This window comes from Balaenoptera borealis (assembly GCF_965194805.1).
Source record: "Balaenoptera borealis genome assembly, chromosome: 1".
Lineage (NCBI taxonomy): Eukaryota > Metazoa > Chordata > Mammalia > Artiodactyla > Balaenopteridae > Balaenoptera > Balaenoptera borealis.
The window spans coordinates 45832755-45851205 of record NC_138860.1 but is presented as its reverse complement, the minus strand read 5'-3'; the positions used below and the strand labels follow the sequence as shown (position 1 = coordinate 45851205).

The window sequence follows — 18451 nt, the reverse complement described above, 5'->3', positions numbered from 1 at the left end:
ATCTCATGTGTTACATATCTAGAGGCATTTTGTATACTGAGTAGGAAAGTGGTCATAGAGCTATCTTCCCTGGGTTCATATCACTGCTCTATTACTTCCTAGGTTTCTGACCTGAGCAAGTTACTTAAAACCTTTTGTCCTCCGTTTTCTCAAAAATGGAGAAGTAAAAGTATCTTCTCATAGGATTAATGAGGAAGTGAATTACTATATGTAAAGGACTTAGGACAATTTAGAACAGTACCTGACAAATAGTATATAAATTATTACTATTGCTGTTGTTTTGTTGTTATTATTCTTACTGATTTATATTTCAGAAAAAAAATTTTTTTTTGCCTTGGTTCTAAATTGTGGAGGTTTACTCTCTTTGGAAACCATACTCTCTGTGTGGACTAACTATAGGATCATTCTTATACTGTTCTTGTTCAGATGCAGCGTTACCTTAGATTACTGTGTGTTTCATAACTGATCCTGTTGACAGTCCCTTTACTACTTTTCCATATTAGTATCCTTTTTTCCTACTGTTAGCAGAACTTCTGGTTCCAGCATTAACTCCTTAATGCCTGGGCTATTGTGATCATCTTCTAATAGGTCTCCTTGCCCTTAGGCTCCTTTGACAGTTCCTTAAACTCCTTAAATCATATTTTAATGGTTTCATTTTTTCCTTTGTTCAAAAACATTTATTTTCTCTTATTCCCCTCTGGTTCAAATACAGCCTTTCCAATTTGTCAGACAAGGCTTTTGACTGCTTGGTCCTAACATACCTTTTTAGTCTTATAGTCCTCTAGACTACTTTGTAGTTAAGCCAAATTAATTTTTTTGTGGTTTTCAAAGCAAGCCTTATGTTTTCTTAATTCTGAACCTTGACACAATATCTTCTCAGAGCTTGGAGTGACCTCTTAATCTACATGTATTTTTCAAAGTTTTGTCCATTTGTCCAGTCCCAATTCAGAAGCCACCTACTACAAACAGACTTTGCAGTTGGTTTGTATTGAACCCTTAAGGTTCTTAGCACATGTTGCCTCCCATTATAATTATTTGCAGACATTTTATCTCTGCTCCTAAATTGTGAACTCCATGAGGCAGGATCAATATCTTATTATATCCTTGGTATTCCTGAGATATCTTGCATGTTGCTTTGAACCCAGTACTATTTGATAATAGTAATAAATGAATAAATAAGTAACATTTACTAAGTAGTTAGTATGTCCCAGTCACTGTACATAGGTAAAGCTCTTTACCTATGTGATCTTATTTAATTCATACAATAACCCTCTCAAGAGATGCTACTGTTACCTAACCAGGCTCATTTGCCTTTCTCATAACGAGCCAAACGCTGAGGTGTCAAGGTTTGCAACAGAGAAAGAGTTGGTTCACGAGGCAGCCAAGTGAGGAGATGAGAGAACAGATTTCAGATCCACCTCCCTGAAGGCTGGGGGGCTTGGGGTATTTATGGGCAAAGTGTATAGGGTGGTCAGAAGTGCAGGGGAAGGTGACTGGAGGTAGGAAAAAGGTGCGGTAATTGCTGCTTTGCTCAGCCGTATCTGAATTACATGCTTCTTCATGGGATGCATGTTCAGAAAATGGCAGCGTTAGCATGCTCTGAAGATAGAGTTTTTGACCCTCTGACGTGGAAAGGTCATCCCCTGGACAAGCAAGTCTCTTCTGCGCAGACTCTGATTGGCGCAATTGGTTCCACACAGTTTCAGCCAGTTTTGTTTTACGAGCAGAGGGGTTTTTAACAAGCTGTTCCCTTATCTGCTCTTCTGTAAGACAAGCTCAAGAACTTCTGTTAGTCACCAGTTTCTATTAAACCTATGGGGCATGGTTTCAGGAAGGGTTTTTTAAGCCTGTGGGGGGCAGGCTTTCCCTATCACACCCATTTTACACATGGGGAAGTAGGATCACAGGGATTATATCATTGCCCAAGGTCACACAGTTTATACTTGGCAGAATGACTTATTGAAATTGGTCTGATTCTAGAGGGCTCACTTTTTAAATACACTAAACTTTCTGACTGAAAAAATTACTTTAAAGTTAGTTATATTCCAGAGGTATTTTTTAGTTGGTTTCATAGAACTTTAGAAAACTTCTAAGTTTAATTTAAAAGAATATTAAATGACTGATCAAAAAATACGAAATATCTTTGCCTTAGAAGGAAATTTTCCTTCTTTGTTTTTCCAAATTTGTCTTTTCTACCTTTCATTTTTCTGAGAGGAGAATGAGTACACTTACCTTGGTTGAAATGAATCTCCCAAAAAAGGTTTCCACTGGTAGATGGTCTTGTCTCTAGAGACAGATGTTAACAAATGAAACAACTGGGGTAACAAAAGCAGGAAAGAAAACTGTATCTGGGTGATATTGCTGACAGCCCCATGCAATTTGGAAGAGTGGTTAAGACCTGTCTTCAGGCTGGAATAAAAAATTCCATCCTGTGGAACGGTCAGACTAGGTCAAGGTTAAGTTAGCAGCCATGTACCAACACAGTGGGTTATTCATAAAAAAAAAGTAGGTAAATTTGTTGTTTTGATGCATTTTAAAATATGTCATTTGCTTACATTTTTTACTTTGTAATGGATTAGATATGTATTTTAGAAATGCCTTAGAATTTATGATGCATAGTTGGATTGGAAACAGTATTTCTAAGATTGAGAAGAGAAAGGAAAACAATGGTTATTTATTTTAGAGGAAGAGTGCACATGGTATCTTAGGTAGTACCAGAGGGATAATAAAGATATGTGAAACTATCCTTAAGCCCAAGGGGCAAATGTGATGTTAGAAATTTGAGGTAAAAACGCATAAGAAAGAAGCCTGGAACACACTGGAAATGAGTAGAGAACAAAGGACAAGGGAGGAAACAGGATGAAAAGATCCAAAACACTCGTGTTTGAACAGTGCTGGAGTGCTCGTGCCTTTTTAAATTGGCCATGCCTATGTAGCAAGGGTGGATTAGCCCAATTTATTATTACAGATCTGTAAAAGCAGACTGAAGTTGAATTATCAGAAAGATAGACTGAAAAGTTCCAGAGACTGGCAACACAAATATCTGGAAATTCCCTGGTGGTCCAGTGGTTAGGACTTGGCACTTCCACTGCCAGGGCCTGGGTTCCATCCCTGGTCGGGGAACTAAGATCCTGCCAGCCTCGTGGTTCGGCCAAGTTTAAAAAAAAAAAAAAAAAAAAAAAAATCAAGGAAGGAAGGAGTTCCAAAAGAGAAGGAATCTTTAACAGTGTCTTGTTACTACTGAGAGGCCAAAAAAAAACCCAGTCCGTTAGATTGAGCAACATAGAAGTCGTTGGTGAATTTGTTGGTGGCAGTTTCATAAGAGTGTGGGGGCAGACGTTAAACATCAGTAGGCCAAGCGGGGACGGGGAAGTGAGGAACGGAGGCGGCAGAAGGACATCGTGAAACTGCAGGAGGTCATGAGGCCAGGGGAAGAGACTGTGTTCCAGATTTCCTTGAGAAAACAGTTAAGTCAGTGTAAATGTTTCTTAGATAATATCAGTATATGAAAAGATAAAACCATTCATAATAAACATCAGAGTTACGGCAAAGACAGTGATTTTGTAATAACGATACATGAAGTTATTCTTGACCCCTTCACTGCAGTGATTCTAAAGTCTTCTGGTTCCTCAAAAAGGCCTTTCTGCTAGGATTTGCCCTCTTATAAATGGAATCATACAGCATTTGTCCTTCTGTGACAGGCTTATTTCACGTAATACAATGTTTTCAAAGTTCATCCATGTTATAGCCTGTTGTAGCCAGAATTTCCTTTTTAAAGCTCAGTAATGTTCCACGTATATGCCACATTTTGTTTATCCATTCATCTGTTGGTGGACACTTAGGTTGCTTCTACTCCTTGGCCATTATGAGTAATGCTGCTGTGAACAAAGATGTACAGATATCTCTTTGAGTCCTTGCTTTCAGTTCTTTGGGGTACATACCCAGAAGTTGAACTGCTGGATTATGTGGTAATTCTATTTTTAAATTTTTTTGAGGAACCACATACTGTTTTCCATAGCAGTTACACCATTTTACATTCTCACCAACAGTGCACTAGGCTTCCATTTTCTCCACATCCTCATCAACACCTGTTATTGTCTGTGTTTTTAAAAGTAGCCATCCGGGCTTCCCTGGTGGCGCAGTGGTTGAGAATCTGCCTGCCAATGCAGGGGACACGGGTTCGAGCCCTGGTCTGGGAAGATCCCACATGCCGCAGAGCAGCTGGGCCCGTGAGCCACACTTGCTGAGCCTGCGCGTCTGGAGCCTGTGCTCCGCAAAGAGAGGCCGCGATAATGAGAGGCCCGCGCACCGCGATGAAGAGTGACCCCCGCTTGCCGCAACTAGAGAAAGCCCTCGCACAGAAGCGAAGACCCAACACAGCCATAAATAAATAAACCCAAAGGTTAAAAAAAAAAAAAAGTAGCCATCCTAATGGGTGTGAGGTGGTATCTCGTGATTTGGTTTGCCTTCTTTTTATAAAAAGTCTAATGCATTTTAAAAGCTCTTTCAGTGTTGATTAGTTAAATGTATTTGTATTACAAAAGAGTTTTTTTATCTTCAATTTTTTTTTCTCAGATTTATTCTAAATAGAACATTTCTCTAATGTTTTTGATCTATTATCAATGTCTATATATAGTGAGGTGTGCTTATAATAAGGCAGTAATAAAATTGTGTCTCAGCCCCAACTGGATATATTGAGATCTTACAGCACTAAATGGTGGGAGCACAAGATAACTCAGTCTTCTGTTTCTTTCACTATGAGCTCGTATCTTGGCTCTGCCCCTTCCCTGTGATCTAGAGAGGTCTTATTTGCCATGTTACAATGGAAAGATAGTAGGTACCTGGTAGTGAGGTGTGATTAATCAGCTAGGAAATAACATTCATAAAATATTAGGAGGAACTGTGATTATTATGCAGATTTAGCTGGCATATAGTGGGCATAGGACTCCCTGAAGACATAGTTGTGAAGACCTAAATTGTGAAGACATCATTGAGCCCGATAGGGGCCTCAACACTAAGTAGAAGAGAAATGAGTTGGTTTTTCATACTTCTGGCCCCTTTCAGTACACTGTTAGTACTACGCCTGGAACTGGCCTCCAGCAGCACCGTCTCGAGTGGTAAGGTTATCTTTTAGCAAGAAGCATAATGCTATGAAGCAAAGCAAAGTAGTTATTTGGCAGCTAACTACTCAATGAATTCCACAACGGTCTCACATTATGGGAAGTGGTCCATCTTGCTTCTAACCTTGAGGTCCATGGCTCCTCAAAGCTGAGCCCCCAGTATTTAGGAATGTCAGCTGTATTCATTTGCTAGGGCTGCCATAAGGAAATACCACAGACTTGGGTGGCATAAACAACTGAAATTTGCTTTCTCACAGTTCTGGAGGCTGAAGTCCAAGATCAAGGTGCTGGCTGGGTTAGCTTCCTCTGAGGCCTCTCTCCTTGGCTTGCAGATGGCTGCCCTCTTGCTGCCTCTTCGTATAGTCATCCTTTTGTGCACGTGCATCCCTGGTGTCTCTGTGTATCAGAGTTCCTCTTATAAGGACACCTCTTATAAGGACAGTCAGATTGGATTAGGGCTCATCCTGATGGCCTCATTTTAACTTAATCACCTCTTTATAGGCATCTCCAAATATGGTCACATTCTGAGGTACTGGGGATTAGGGCTTTGACATATGAATTTTGGGGGAACACAATTCAGCCCATAACAGTAGCCAAGGCCCACTAACAAAAATAAGTGCTGGATTTGAGGAAACTGGGAGTGTTGTGATAAAACTCTTGGGACACATGACAGCTGGCATTTTTCAGAATTTCCTGAATAATGGTATAGGATCCTAGGGTCTTCTGACCTAGCCTCACTAGACCAATCCAGATCCCTTTGCTAAAAAATGTCTCTTTAGTTATGAATGAAGAGCCATCCATCCAGTACTTGACCAGTGTATCACAGAAGGAGATGTGACAGAGGCTTGAATTGCACCTTGTCATAGACTCATTAGCTAAGGTAAGAATATGCTGCTTTGTGAACATAGTTAAGATTTTTCTGAAGATGGCTTTTAATTGAACACTAAACCTAATTAATGAGATGGATTTTTGATACCACCACAAGCTGTCTTTTTGTCAGTCAGAGATTCTAAATATTTTAGGTTCATTTCCATGACCTTTCTGGGAATAAATTGTAGTACTGATGTCAGTTCCCATAATTCATATGAAGTCACATAAAGAGAAAACTGAGACTAGGAATATGCATGTTTTGTCTGGGTTTGGCCAACACAGCTAAGCAAAAAGTTCAGTAATATGGCTGCAGCTGATTATCATAGAAACAACTTTTATTTCTAGGAGTGCTCCTGGATCCTGGTAATGTGAAGCAGTATGCTCTCATCTGGTTGGTAGCCAATGGGTAGGGCATAGTTCCTGTGTTTCTCCATGTTCAGATCATATTTTATAGATTATGTTCTGTATTGATAATAATCATGTTTTTGTTAGAGTTTGGCTCCACCTTTACCTTAATTGCAATAATTAGGGATTGAAAATGTTATTGGTTACATATTGGCCATCTTCTCTGCCTTTCATTTTTCTGGAATTCCCTTATTGATGTTTACATCAACATCCAAGACTAAAGAGAGAAGATTGTCACCATTCATATGGATCACGTAAAAGTTCACTGCTGGACAGACTTTACAAGGAGGTAACAAGTCCCCAAACGGTTTGAACTAAGTATTTATTTAGTTCTCAGTTGATAAGCTACAGTGATAATTGGGGGTGTTTTTTAAGATAAGAGGTAGAATAATAATAATAGCTAACATTTTGTTGAGCCAAGAACTGTTCCAAGTATGTTATACATACTAACTCATTTAATCCTCTTAACAGTCCTGGGAGATAAGTACTGTTATTGGCCATGTTATACATGAGAAACATAGGTGCAGAGAAGTGAAGTAATACACCTGATGCCACTCAGCTGGAAAGTGGTAGAACTATGATTTGAACTCAAGCAGACTGAGTCCAGAGACCATGATCATCATCATTATATCGTTATGCGTAAATGCCAATGTAGAAAATACATTGGCGGAAGAGGCTGGTGACCCATATAAGAGAATTAGTGGAAAGTGTATGGATATGTGGTGTTTTAACCTTTCTGCAAAATTAACAGAAAGCTGTAGTATTTGCCAGTATGTTCTGATTGTACGTATGTTTATGTGTAGCACACATGGAAGCCGTATAATCTTTTCCTTAATCTAAATGATATTTTCTTTCTGTAGAATTTGCTTTTATAATTAAATTTCAAATGTTGTCATTAAAATTACCTATAAACTCTCCTTGTTCCTACCACCAACTTTAAAAACAAATCTCCAGTGTTCTGAATAGATCAAATTTTAATTATTAATTATATCCAAACTAGTCCAAAGTTCCTACATTTAATACCTATATCTACAAAATTCTTTGCTCTAAAGGGAAAACAGGAACAAAAAATAATTTATTTTGTTTAAATTTAAGTTGTTTAACTTTATTTTTTTCTTTTTACCATTTTTAATTGCATATGGTGTTCTTTTAAAATCTGGGGCTGATGGATATCTTCCACTTGCATAGCTGATTTCACCAAATTAACTATAGAAAACATATGATTTTAATTTTGCTTGTAATAAAGGACCCCCAAAAATGTACTCTTAAGATCCAATACCTTTTTCCTGATGAGTATATCCTATTGTTAATTTTATAAATTTTCACCCAGTTTATCTGTAATACAACTTAAATTCATCATCAGCAAAATTCAGTTTGCATGTCACTGTATTAAAATAAGAGGAACATGGATGGAGCTAGAGATTATCATACTAAGTGAAGTAAGTCAGACAGAGAAAGACAAATATCATATGATATCACTTATATGTGGAATCTAAAGTATGATACAAATGAACTTATTTACAAAACAGAAACAGGCTCACAGACATAAAAAACAAACTTACGGTTATTAAAGGGGAAAAGGGGTGGGGGAGGGATAAGTTAGGAGTTTGGGGGTAGCAGATACAAACTACTATTTTGAAAAAAAAGAAGAAGAAAAAGGACAGAACTCTAGGGTCAGAATGATCTGAAGTTGAATCCTAGTTCCATCCATTTACTAACTCTGTCACCTAGATATGTTAATTAACCTTTTTTGTATTTGTTTCCTAATCTATAAAATGGAGTTTATAATAATTGCTTTATTAAATTGCAGAAATTAAAGGAGACAGCATTTGTTCCATCCCTGGCACTTGGTAGATGCTGAATAAATATTGTCCTCAATAAAGATGTAATAATTGATTCATAGTAAAATTTAAGCTCTGAGTCAGTTCTTAGCTTTGGAGAATGTACAATGAGTTTTTAAAATAATGTTGTAAACAAACATTTTTACTTCATGTAATTACGTATTTTTTAAAAAATAAATTTATTTATTTCATTTATTTTATTTTTGGCTGCGTTGGGTCTTCGTTGTGGCGCGCGGGCTTCACATTGTGGTGGCTTCTCTTGTTGCGGAGCATGGGCTCTAGGCACACGGGCTTCAGTAGTTGTGACTCGTGGGCTCCAGAGCACAGGCTCAGTAGTTGTGGCGCACGGGCTTAGCTGCTCCACGGCATGTGGGATCTTCCTGGACCAGGGCTCGAACCCGTGTCCCCTGCCTTGGCAGGTGGATTCTTAACCACTGCGCCACCAGGGAAGCCCTAATTACATATTTTTAATCTAACTTCTTTATTGTGGTAAAATACATGTAAAATAAATTTACCGTTGTTACCATTTTTAAGTGTTCTTAAAAATGTATTAATGGGGTATTAAATACATTCATAATGTTGTGCAACTGTCACCGCCATCCATATCCATAACTCTTTTCATCTTATATAACTGAAACTCTATTCCCATTAAATAGTAACTCCTCATTTCCGCTTCCTCCCCAGCCCCTGGTAGCCACCATTCTGCCTGTCTATAATTTTGACTACTCCAGGTATATACACAAAAGAATTGAAAATAAGGTCTTGTTCCTGTGCAAAGGGCTTGCTGCCCGATTCGCATACAAGCCAGTACTATGACACCAGCTTTTGAGAAAAGGAAAGACTTTATTGTGAGGTTGACCAGCAAGGAAACAAGGAGGCACGGCTCTCAAATCTGTCTCATCAATCTGGGGTTTGGTCAAACTTTCATGAGTTAGGGGAAGAGGGTTGGTTTGAGCCCTGGTGGGGCAGGTTTCCATTGGAGGGCTTTGGAACTTGGCCATTTATGGTAAGGTTAGGTAAAGGGGCTTCAGCACTGGATCTTCCTGAACAATGGACCCTTCACTTTTTTTTTTTTTGTTCTAATTTTTAATGAGCAGACATTACTCTTTTTTTTTAATTTTATTACATTTTTTAAAATTTATTTTATTTATTTATTTTTGTATTTATTTTTGGCTGTGTCGGGTCTTCGTTTCTGTGCAAGGGCTTTCTCTAGTTGTGGCAAGTGGGGGCCACTCTTCATCGCGGTGCGCGGGCTTCTCACTATCGCGGCCTCTCTTGTTGTGGAGCACAGGCTCCAGATGCGCAGGCTCAGTAGTTGTGGCTCATGGGCCTAGTTGCTCCGCGGCATGTGGGATCTTCCCAGACCAGGGCTCGAACCCGTGTCCCCTGCATTGGCAGGCAGATTCTCAACCACTGCACCACCAGGGAAGCCCGACCCTTCACTTCTGAAAGGGTTCTGGTCACATCCGGTCCTTTGGTTCTGTGGAGGGGAGAAACTTTGGTTCCAGGTGTTATTTGAGGTCAAAATTTTCTCTTCTGCGTGTGCTTCGGCTGCATGACTTGTGGTTTTGTTTTGTTGTCTCTGAAAAACAACTCAGTATCTTGTTAGATACAGGACAGGGCCAATTTCGGCTGGTTCTGCAATTATAGTGTCAGAGATATTTACATACCTATGTTCATAGCAGCATTATTCACAGTAAGTAAAACATGAAAGTAACTCAAGTGTCTGTCAACAGAGGAATAGATAAGCAAAATGCAGTATATGGATAACAATGGAATATTATTCAGCCTTAAAAAGGAAGGAAATTCTGACATATGCTATAACATGGATGAACCCTGAGGACAGTATGCTAAGTAAAATAAGTCATATAATTAGTTTTTTTTTTTTTCATGTAATGTCTGAAACATTTATATTAACATATTTCCATACAAATAACCCAATGAAAGTTTAGTATTAGTTGTTTTGTTTGTTTGTTTGTTTATACTGCAGGTTCTTATTAGGCATCAATTTTATACACATCAGTGTATACATGTCAATCCCAATCGCCCAATTCAGCACACCACCATCCCCACCCCACCGCAGTTTTCCCCCCTTGGTGTCCATATGTCCATTCTCTACATCTGTGTCTCAACTTCTGCCCTGCAAACCGGCTCATCTGTACCATTTTTCTAGGTTCCACATACATGCATTAATATACGATATTTGTTTTTCTCTTTCTGACTTACTTCACTCTGTATGACAGTCTCTAGATCCATCCACTTCTCAACAAATGACTCAATTTCGTTCCTTTTTATGGCTGAGTAATATTCCATTGTATATATGTACCACAACTTCTTTATCCATTCATCTGTTGATGGGCATTTAGGTTGCTTCCATGACCTGGCTATTGTAAATAGTGCTGCAATGAACATTCGGGTGCATGTGTCTTTTTGAATTACGGTTTTCTCTGGGTATATGCCCAGTAGTGGGATTGCTGGGTCATATGGTAATTCTATTTTTAGTTTTTTAAGGAACCTCCATATTGTTCTCCATAGTGGCTGTATAAATTTACATTCCCACCAACAGTGCAAGAGGGTTCCCTTTTCTCCACACCCTCTCCAGCATTTGTTGTTTGTAGATTTTCTGATGATGCCCATTCTAACAGGAGTGAGGTGATACCTCATTGTAGTTTTGATTTGCATTTCTCTAATAATTAGTGATGTTGAGCATCTTTTCATGTGCTTCGTGGCCGTCTGTATGTCTTCTTTGGAGAAATGTCTATTTAGGTCTTCTGCCCATTTTTGGATTGGGGTGTTTGTTTCTTTAATATTGAGCTGAATGAGCTGTTTATATATTTTGGAGATTAATCCTTTGTCCGTTGATTCGTTTGCAAGTATTTTCTCCCATTCTGAGGGTTGTCTTTTTGTCTTGTTTATGGTTTCCTTTGCTGTGCAAAAGCTTTGAAGTTTCATTAGGTCCCATTTGTTTATTTTTGTTTTTATTTCCATTACTCTAGGAGGTGGATCAAAAAAGATCTTGCTGTGATTTATGTCAAAGAGTGTTCTTCCTATGTTTTCCTCTAAGAGTTTTATAGTGTCCGGTCTTATATTTAGGTCTCTAATCCATTTTGAGTTTATTTTTGTGTATGGTGTTAGGGAGTATTCTAATTTCATTCTTTTACATGTAGCTGTCCAGTTTTCCCAGCACCACTTATTGAAGAGACTGTCTTTTCTCCATTGTATATCTTTGCCTCCTTTGTCATAGATTAGTTGACCATAGGTGCGTGGGTTAATCTCTGGGCTTTCTATCTTGTTCCATTGATCTATGTTTCTGTTTTTGTGCCAGTACCATATTGTCTTGATTACTGTAGCTTTGTAGTATAGTCTGAAGTCAGGGAGTCTGATTCCTCCAGCTCCATTTTTTTGCCTCAAGACTGCTTTGGCTATTCGGGGTCTTTTGTGTCTCCATACAAATTTTAAGATGATTTGTTCTAGCTCAGTAAAAAATGCCATTGGTAATTTGATAGGGATTGCATTGAATCTGTAGATTGCTTTGGGTAGTATACTCATTTTCACAATGTTGATTCTTCCAATCCAAGAACATGGTATATCTCTCCATCTGTTGGTATCATCTTTAATTTCTTTCATCAGTGTCTTATAGTTTTCTGCATACAGGTCTTTTGTCTCCCTAGGTAGGTTTATTCCTAGGTATTTTATTCTTTTTGTTGCAATGGAAAATGGGAGTGTTTCCATAATTTCTCTTTCAGATTTTTCATCATTAGTGTATAGGAATGCAAGAGATTTCTGTGCATTAATTTTGTATCCTGCAACTTTACCATATTCATTAATTAGCTCTAGCAGTTTTCTGGTGGCAGTTTTAGGATTCTCTATGTATAGTATCATGTCATCTGCAAACAGTGCCAGTTTTACTTCTTCTTTTCCTATTTGTATTCCTTTTATTTCTTTTTCTTCTCTGATTGCCGTGGCTAGGACTTCCAGAACTATGTTGAATAATAGTGGTGAGAGTGGACATCCTTGTCTTGTTCCTGATCTTAGAGGAAATGCTTTCAGTTTTTCACCATTGAGAATGATGTTTGCTGTGGGTTTGTCATATATGGCCTTTATTATGTTGAGGTAGGTTCCCTCTATGCCCACTTTCTGGAGAGTTTTTATCAGAAATGGGTGTTGAATTTTGTCAGAAGCTTTTTCTGCATCTATTGAGATGATCATATGGTTTTTATTCTTCAATTTGTTTATATGGTGTATCACATTGATTGATTTGCGTATATTGAAGAATCCTTGCATCCCTGGGATAAATCCCACTTGATCGTGGTGTATGATCCTTTTAATGTGTTGTTGGATTCTGTTTGCTAGTATTTTGTTGAGGATTTTTGCATCTATATTCATCAGTGATATTGGTCTGTAATTTTCTTTTTTTTGTAGTGTCTTTGTCTGGTTTTTGTATCAGGGTGATGGTGGCCTCATAGAATGAGTTTGGGAGTGTTCCTTCCTCTGCAATTTTTTGGAAGAGTTTGAGAAGGATGGGTGTTAGCTCTTCTCTAAATGTTTGATAGAATTCACCTGTGAAGCCATCTGGTCCTGGGCTTTTGTTTGTTGGAAGATTTTTAATCACAGTTTCAATTTCATTACTTGTGATTGGTCTGTTCATATTTTCTGTTTCTTCCTGGTTCAGTCTTGGAAGGTTATACCTTTCTAAAAATTTGTCCAGTATGCTAAGTAAAATAAGTCATATAATTAGCTTTTAAACTTATTTTTAATTTTCTTCAAACATGAAAATCTATTTAAAATATTATATTAATGTGAAACTGCCTTGCCAGCAGGGAACATAATTTATTCAGTTCTGTGGGATGTAAGTTAAGATTTATAAATATCCAAGAATATGCTCTCTCTTCTTTGGAATTTCTAGAATTAGATATTAAAGTTGAATATTCTAGACTTATTTCCCCACTCCTGAGTCTGATGCATTATTTCTCCTATATAGGAGAAAAGTTTTATTTGAATTTTTAAAATCCTTATTTAAAAATTAGTCCATTTTAACGCATTATTTGATTTTTTAATTTTAGTCAGATTATATTAACTTTTGTTTCTTTTTTAAATTTTTGAGTAGCATAGTCTTTTTTTCTTGATGAGATACATTGATATTTATCTAATATTGATGAGATGGAAATGAAATTTGTTTAACTCAGATTAACATGTTGCTTACTTAATGTTAATTGCTCGTAAATAAATAGAAAACTCAAAGTGCTTATGTGGTTAAGAGTCAGGGCTTGTTGGTTCTGCTACTGACTTCCTTTGTGGTTTTGAAAAAGATATAACAACTACAAAGATTTGGTGTTTGAACATACACAGAATAGTTTGAAAGAAGCATTTGATACAAGGCAAATTAAAGAGGTTTTTTCTGCTTACATATGAAATTCTTAAAAGATTTTAAAGAACTTTATTTCATTTGATTTCATAAGATCATTTAAGGCAAGAAGATGTGAGGGTTATCCTTTTTTGTTAGTGGAAAACGCATGGACTCCAGAGTCAAACCAATAGAGATTTAGGTACCTACCACAACTCTGTAATCTTGGGCAAGTTTTTTACAACCTTGAGCCTTGGTTTCTACATCTGAAAACTGGTTTTCATAGCACCTAATATTTATTGACATGTGCCAGGCATTGTGCTAATAAACATTTTGGTACTTTACATACATTATTTTATTTACTTCATATAATAACCTTATTCAGTAAATACTACTTTCTCCTCATTTCACAGGTGAGGAGCTGGGGTACAGAAAAGTAGGTAACTTGATCAACTTGGTTTGTAAATAATCTGCGAGCTGCAGATTAAATCCTACTTCAGTCTATTTCCTAATTCTGATTCCAAAATTCTAAAGTGAAATTTCAAGATTATAACAACTTGAAGATAGGCAACCATGTCTTTTAATTTTCTTTTATATTCCATAGCTCTTAGTATCATATACATTTGAGAAAATAGTATACATTTGATATATACTTATTGATTGTTATGAATTTCTCTTGAAAAACAGATGTGGATATATTTATAAATTAAAAAATGACCATTTTCTCTAAGGGCTAATTCTTTCTATTATTCTTTTTAAAAGTTGCCATTGAAGGGTAATTTTAGGACTTTCATACTAAGAGTCTTTTGTCTTTGTGCTGGTATTTTAAAAAGAAATGAGAAAGCTTTAGAGAAGGCTGACCTCTCAAGAATTTTTGTGTGGGGAATTACTAAGGCATGAAAGTCCATAAACCATTTTTCTCCATTTCATTTTTTGTGTATTTTCAACAAGCTGTACTTCTAGTTAGTAAAAGTTGGCAGTTTTTGTTTATACCAGGCCAAATTCCGTTCTCATAAACTCAAAGTTCATTGGACATAATGAAGTCTAAATTCAACCCTAAATTGAGTATATTTTAATAAATATTGTCTAGTCTCCTTGGGGCTCAATTTACCTCAAAACATTTTTCTTTTAATTGGGGTATAGTAGTTGTTTTACAGTGCTGTGTTTCTACTGTACAGTGAATCAAAACATTTTTAAGAGTAGCAAATTTTATAACAAATCCTATAATGTGTATCCTTGTTTTAAAAAATAACATGTACAATTTTATTCTGATTATAATAGTAATATATTTGTGAATGATGCTGACATCCCAATAAGCCTTTTTTCATTAGAATATAATTCTGTGATAATTTTTTCAAATCAAGTATTTAAGTTTGTACAATGTACATCATTGTACATCTCAGTAAATTTATTTATAAAAATAATTGAATTGTTAAAATGAGTGAATTTTATGTATGTAAACTGTACCTCAGTAAAACTGTTAAAAAAATAAAACCATGCTGGGAGTTTAAAATTTTTTCAATTTTTGCTAATTGGAAAACTAGGATGATGTAATTGTTTTCTTTATTTCATACTATGGCTATGACTTGTTGCTATAGATAAATGACTATTTTACCTAAAACTAGCTTTTCTGCAAAGTGTTTCAGGACAGAGAAATGTTAACTATATTCTCTGGCAAAGAGCGTACTTTGCTTGAAATGTATAAGGGTCTCTTATAAAACATCTTGTTTTATCTATTTTTTTTACCCTCTTTATGGACAGTTTGGATTATTTCCAAAGCTATAAAAAAGAATGGGTGTAAATTATTCTACATTGCTTATAGTTTGTTTACACTAGGTTACAAAGTTGGAACACACTATTTTTCCATTGCTTTTCTAGAAGATTGGTTTAGCTTATCTATATAGCTTTGTTCTCATATTTGAAAACAGATTATTTATGGACCCTCTCCAATGTATTTATCCTCTTGTTTTTTCTTTCTTTTTTTCGGTATTGAGATTGTGTCTTAAAATTACTTGTTGGGAGAATAATTTTTTCTATGAAACATTTTTAGGCAGATTTTTTTTCTTTGTTTTTTTTTTTTGGCTGCACCGTGAGGCATGCGGGATCTTAGCTCCCCAACCAGGGATCAGACCCGTGCCCCTTGCATTGGGAGCACAGAGTCTTAAACCACTGGACCTCCAGGGAAGACCCATAGGCAGATATTTGTATGTTCTTAAAGATATTCTGTATGTGTCTCCTCCAAAAGAGTATGACCCATTTAAAAATTTGACTATATCCTGAGAAATTATTTATAAAAGCTCTCCCACAAGTCTGATGAGGGCCAACTTGTTTAAAGATCTAATTAAGTTTATTGAGATCAGTTAACTCTAATATCTGACAGCATCAAGCATTGGCAAGGATGTGAGAACCTAGAGACACTGTTGTAATTAAAAGGCACTTGGAATTTAAGAATTAATTGGGGTGGATTGATTTCTCATTCGTTAAATCATCATGCACTTATTCTGTGGCTTGAAACTATTAGGCATTAGATGGTAATAGTTGTTATTGTTACTATTTCATATATACATATATATATAGTACTTGCTGTATATCAGACACTGTTATAAAGACTTTACAGTAACTTGTTTAATTCTCACTATAATCCTATGAAGTAAAGACTATCACCATCCTCATTTAGCAGATAAGGCAAATAAGTCGCACAGAACTCACTCAAGAACACAGAACCCAGGCAGACATTGCTCTTAACCACTTTACCATAATGAAAGGACTGCTTCCCTTTTCTTTCCCTTTTTTCAAAAGAAAAAAAATTCATCTTGAAAGAATTAAAAAAATACTTAGTATAAGAAAATGAGAATTAATACTTTACCGCTAGAGGGAGAAACATGGTCTTCCATTTCCTTTTTATTTCTTGTTTCCATTTTATGTTTTTATGTTATTTTTATGAGTCAGTGTTATTTCTAACACCTGACACAGTCTGATTACTAATGCTTTTTCATCAACTGCTACGCTGTTAGTTCAAACAGTATTATTTGAATTTAGTCACAGAATCTTTATTAGGATTTTTTTTTATGTGTTTGATAGTTTATATCATTTGTCCACTTGGATTGGTTGCACATTTTTGTGGAAAATCTTTAAGCTTTATCTGCAGCTTAAAAGATAAGGAGTGTAAAGGTACTTTACATTTCTACCTACCTTTTGAAAAATCTATATCATTGTAACTCAAAATGTGAACTATAATTTCATGTTAGAATGCTAATGGTTGTTGATTAACTGATGATGTAAATATTAATATAAGTAAACAAAAATCTTTTAATAATTTGATATTTGATATCAATTGATAATCGATATTTGTTGAAGTAAGCTCATGGTTTTATAACTGTAATTGATAAATAAAACCCCCAAAAGGTTGTAAACATTTTAATAAGCTTATTATACAATAAGGTATCTCTCACAGTATGAACATGTGCTGGGAAAAAAGTTCAAGGTATTGTTTTTTCTTAAATCATTCATTCCCCCTCCTTTGTTTTTATTTTATTTTTTAGGATTTTGGCACCCAATAGTAATTATCAAGATGTTGAGACCCTCTATAACTTCCTAATCAAGTATGAGGTAGGAGAAATATTTTTAAATGTTTATCATATTTCCATTATAATCAAGCTTTAATATAAACAAACATAGGTGTTCTAAAATGTAATCAAATGCTATTTAATTGATATTTGCTTTAAATTCTTGAATGCCACAGAAGTTTGCCAGTGACAGTCAGTTTTTTTTTTTTGTTTTTTTTTTCATTCTCTAAGTAAAAACATACAGTAGAGACCTATAATACACTTTCTCCAACACAGAATTGTTTCTCATTAGGGGTGCTGTTGGCATTTTGGACAGGTCATTTCTTCATTGTGTGGAACGTTGCAGGATGCTTTAACATCTCTGCTCCTCAGATACTAAATGCCAGTAGCTCCCCCAGTCAGTGTGACAAGCAAAAATATCTTCCCACCGCACCCCACTCACATACCAAGATGGCCCTTAGGGAGGAAGAACCACCTCCGGTTGAGAACTACTGATTACTGAAAAAGAAAGCTATAATTTAGTTTCCTCCATAGCAGCAGCGTAGACCCTGGAATTAAAGTTCTGGTGAGGCTCCAGTGTATTTTGTAAATTAATCTGCATGCTTTTCTTATCCTTGTTGATCCAAGGAAAGTATTCTGTTGACCTTCAGTTTTTATTTGCCTAAAGTTCTTTACCCACGTGCCCATATATTCTTTCTTTTTAAGTGTGTGTGTGTTTAATTTTTAAAATACTCTAAATAAAGGAATATGACATATTTTCAGGTGTCACTTTTCTTATGGAGTCAAACTTCTTTAAATATATTTCTTCACTTTTATTCCTGGTTAGCTCTTTTATTTAACTTTTTTATGCCACATCTTACATTAAGAACCTAGTGACTAAGAACACAGACTCTGAAGTCAAACTACTCATGTTCAAATGTTGGTTTCTGCCGCCTATTAACTGTATGATCTTAGATGAGTTATTTAATTCTCTTTGCCTCAGTTGCCTCATCTGTAAAATGGGAATAACATAAGTAGATAAATTACAGCTATTCTTTAAAGACTAAACAACTTAATATATATAAAGTGCTCTAAACAGTACCAAGCACAGAGTAAGTGTTCAGTAAGTGTTACTTATTTTATTTAAGGAAAGAGTGGTTGTTTACATGTACTTTTTAAAAGTTACATGTACTTTTTAAATCATCTCTTTTGAGATGATTCAGTGAAATAATTATTTCATTATACTTTCTGAATTTCAAATTCAATAAAAATATATTTGTGGAAACAATGGGGACAATTTTAAAATCACATATCCTGAAAAAATCT

General features: G+C 35.9%; 1 protein-coding gene across 16 annotated transcripts in view; it reads left to right on the top strand.

Moving 5' to 3' along the window:
- The window catches only part of SWT1 (SWT1 RNA endoribonuclease homolog), a 106899-nt gene that overhangs the window by 65974 nt on the left and 22474 nt on the right, over positions 1–18451 (top strand). For 9 of the 16 annotated variants that reach the window (XM_082401517.1, XM_082401514.1, XM_082401507.1 and 6 more), the window contains one exon: positions 17123–17189. The exons of 2 other annotated variants lie outside the window; for them this stretch is intronic. In XM_082401517.1, the coding sequence (XP_082257643.1) occupies positions 17123–17189 (67 nt within the window). Of the gene's footprint in view, positions 1–6611; positions 6685–8205; positions 9029–17122; positions 17193–18451 lie in introns of those variants that run through there. 5 more of the 16 variants (XM_082401516.1, XR_014247292.1, XR_014247293.1 and 2 more) reach the window with 5 other exon arrangements.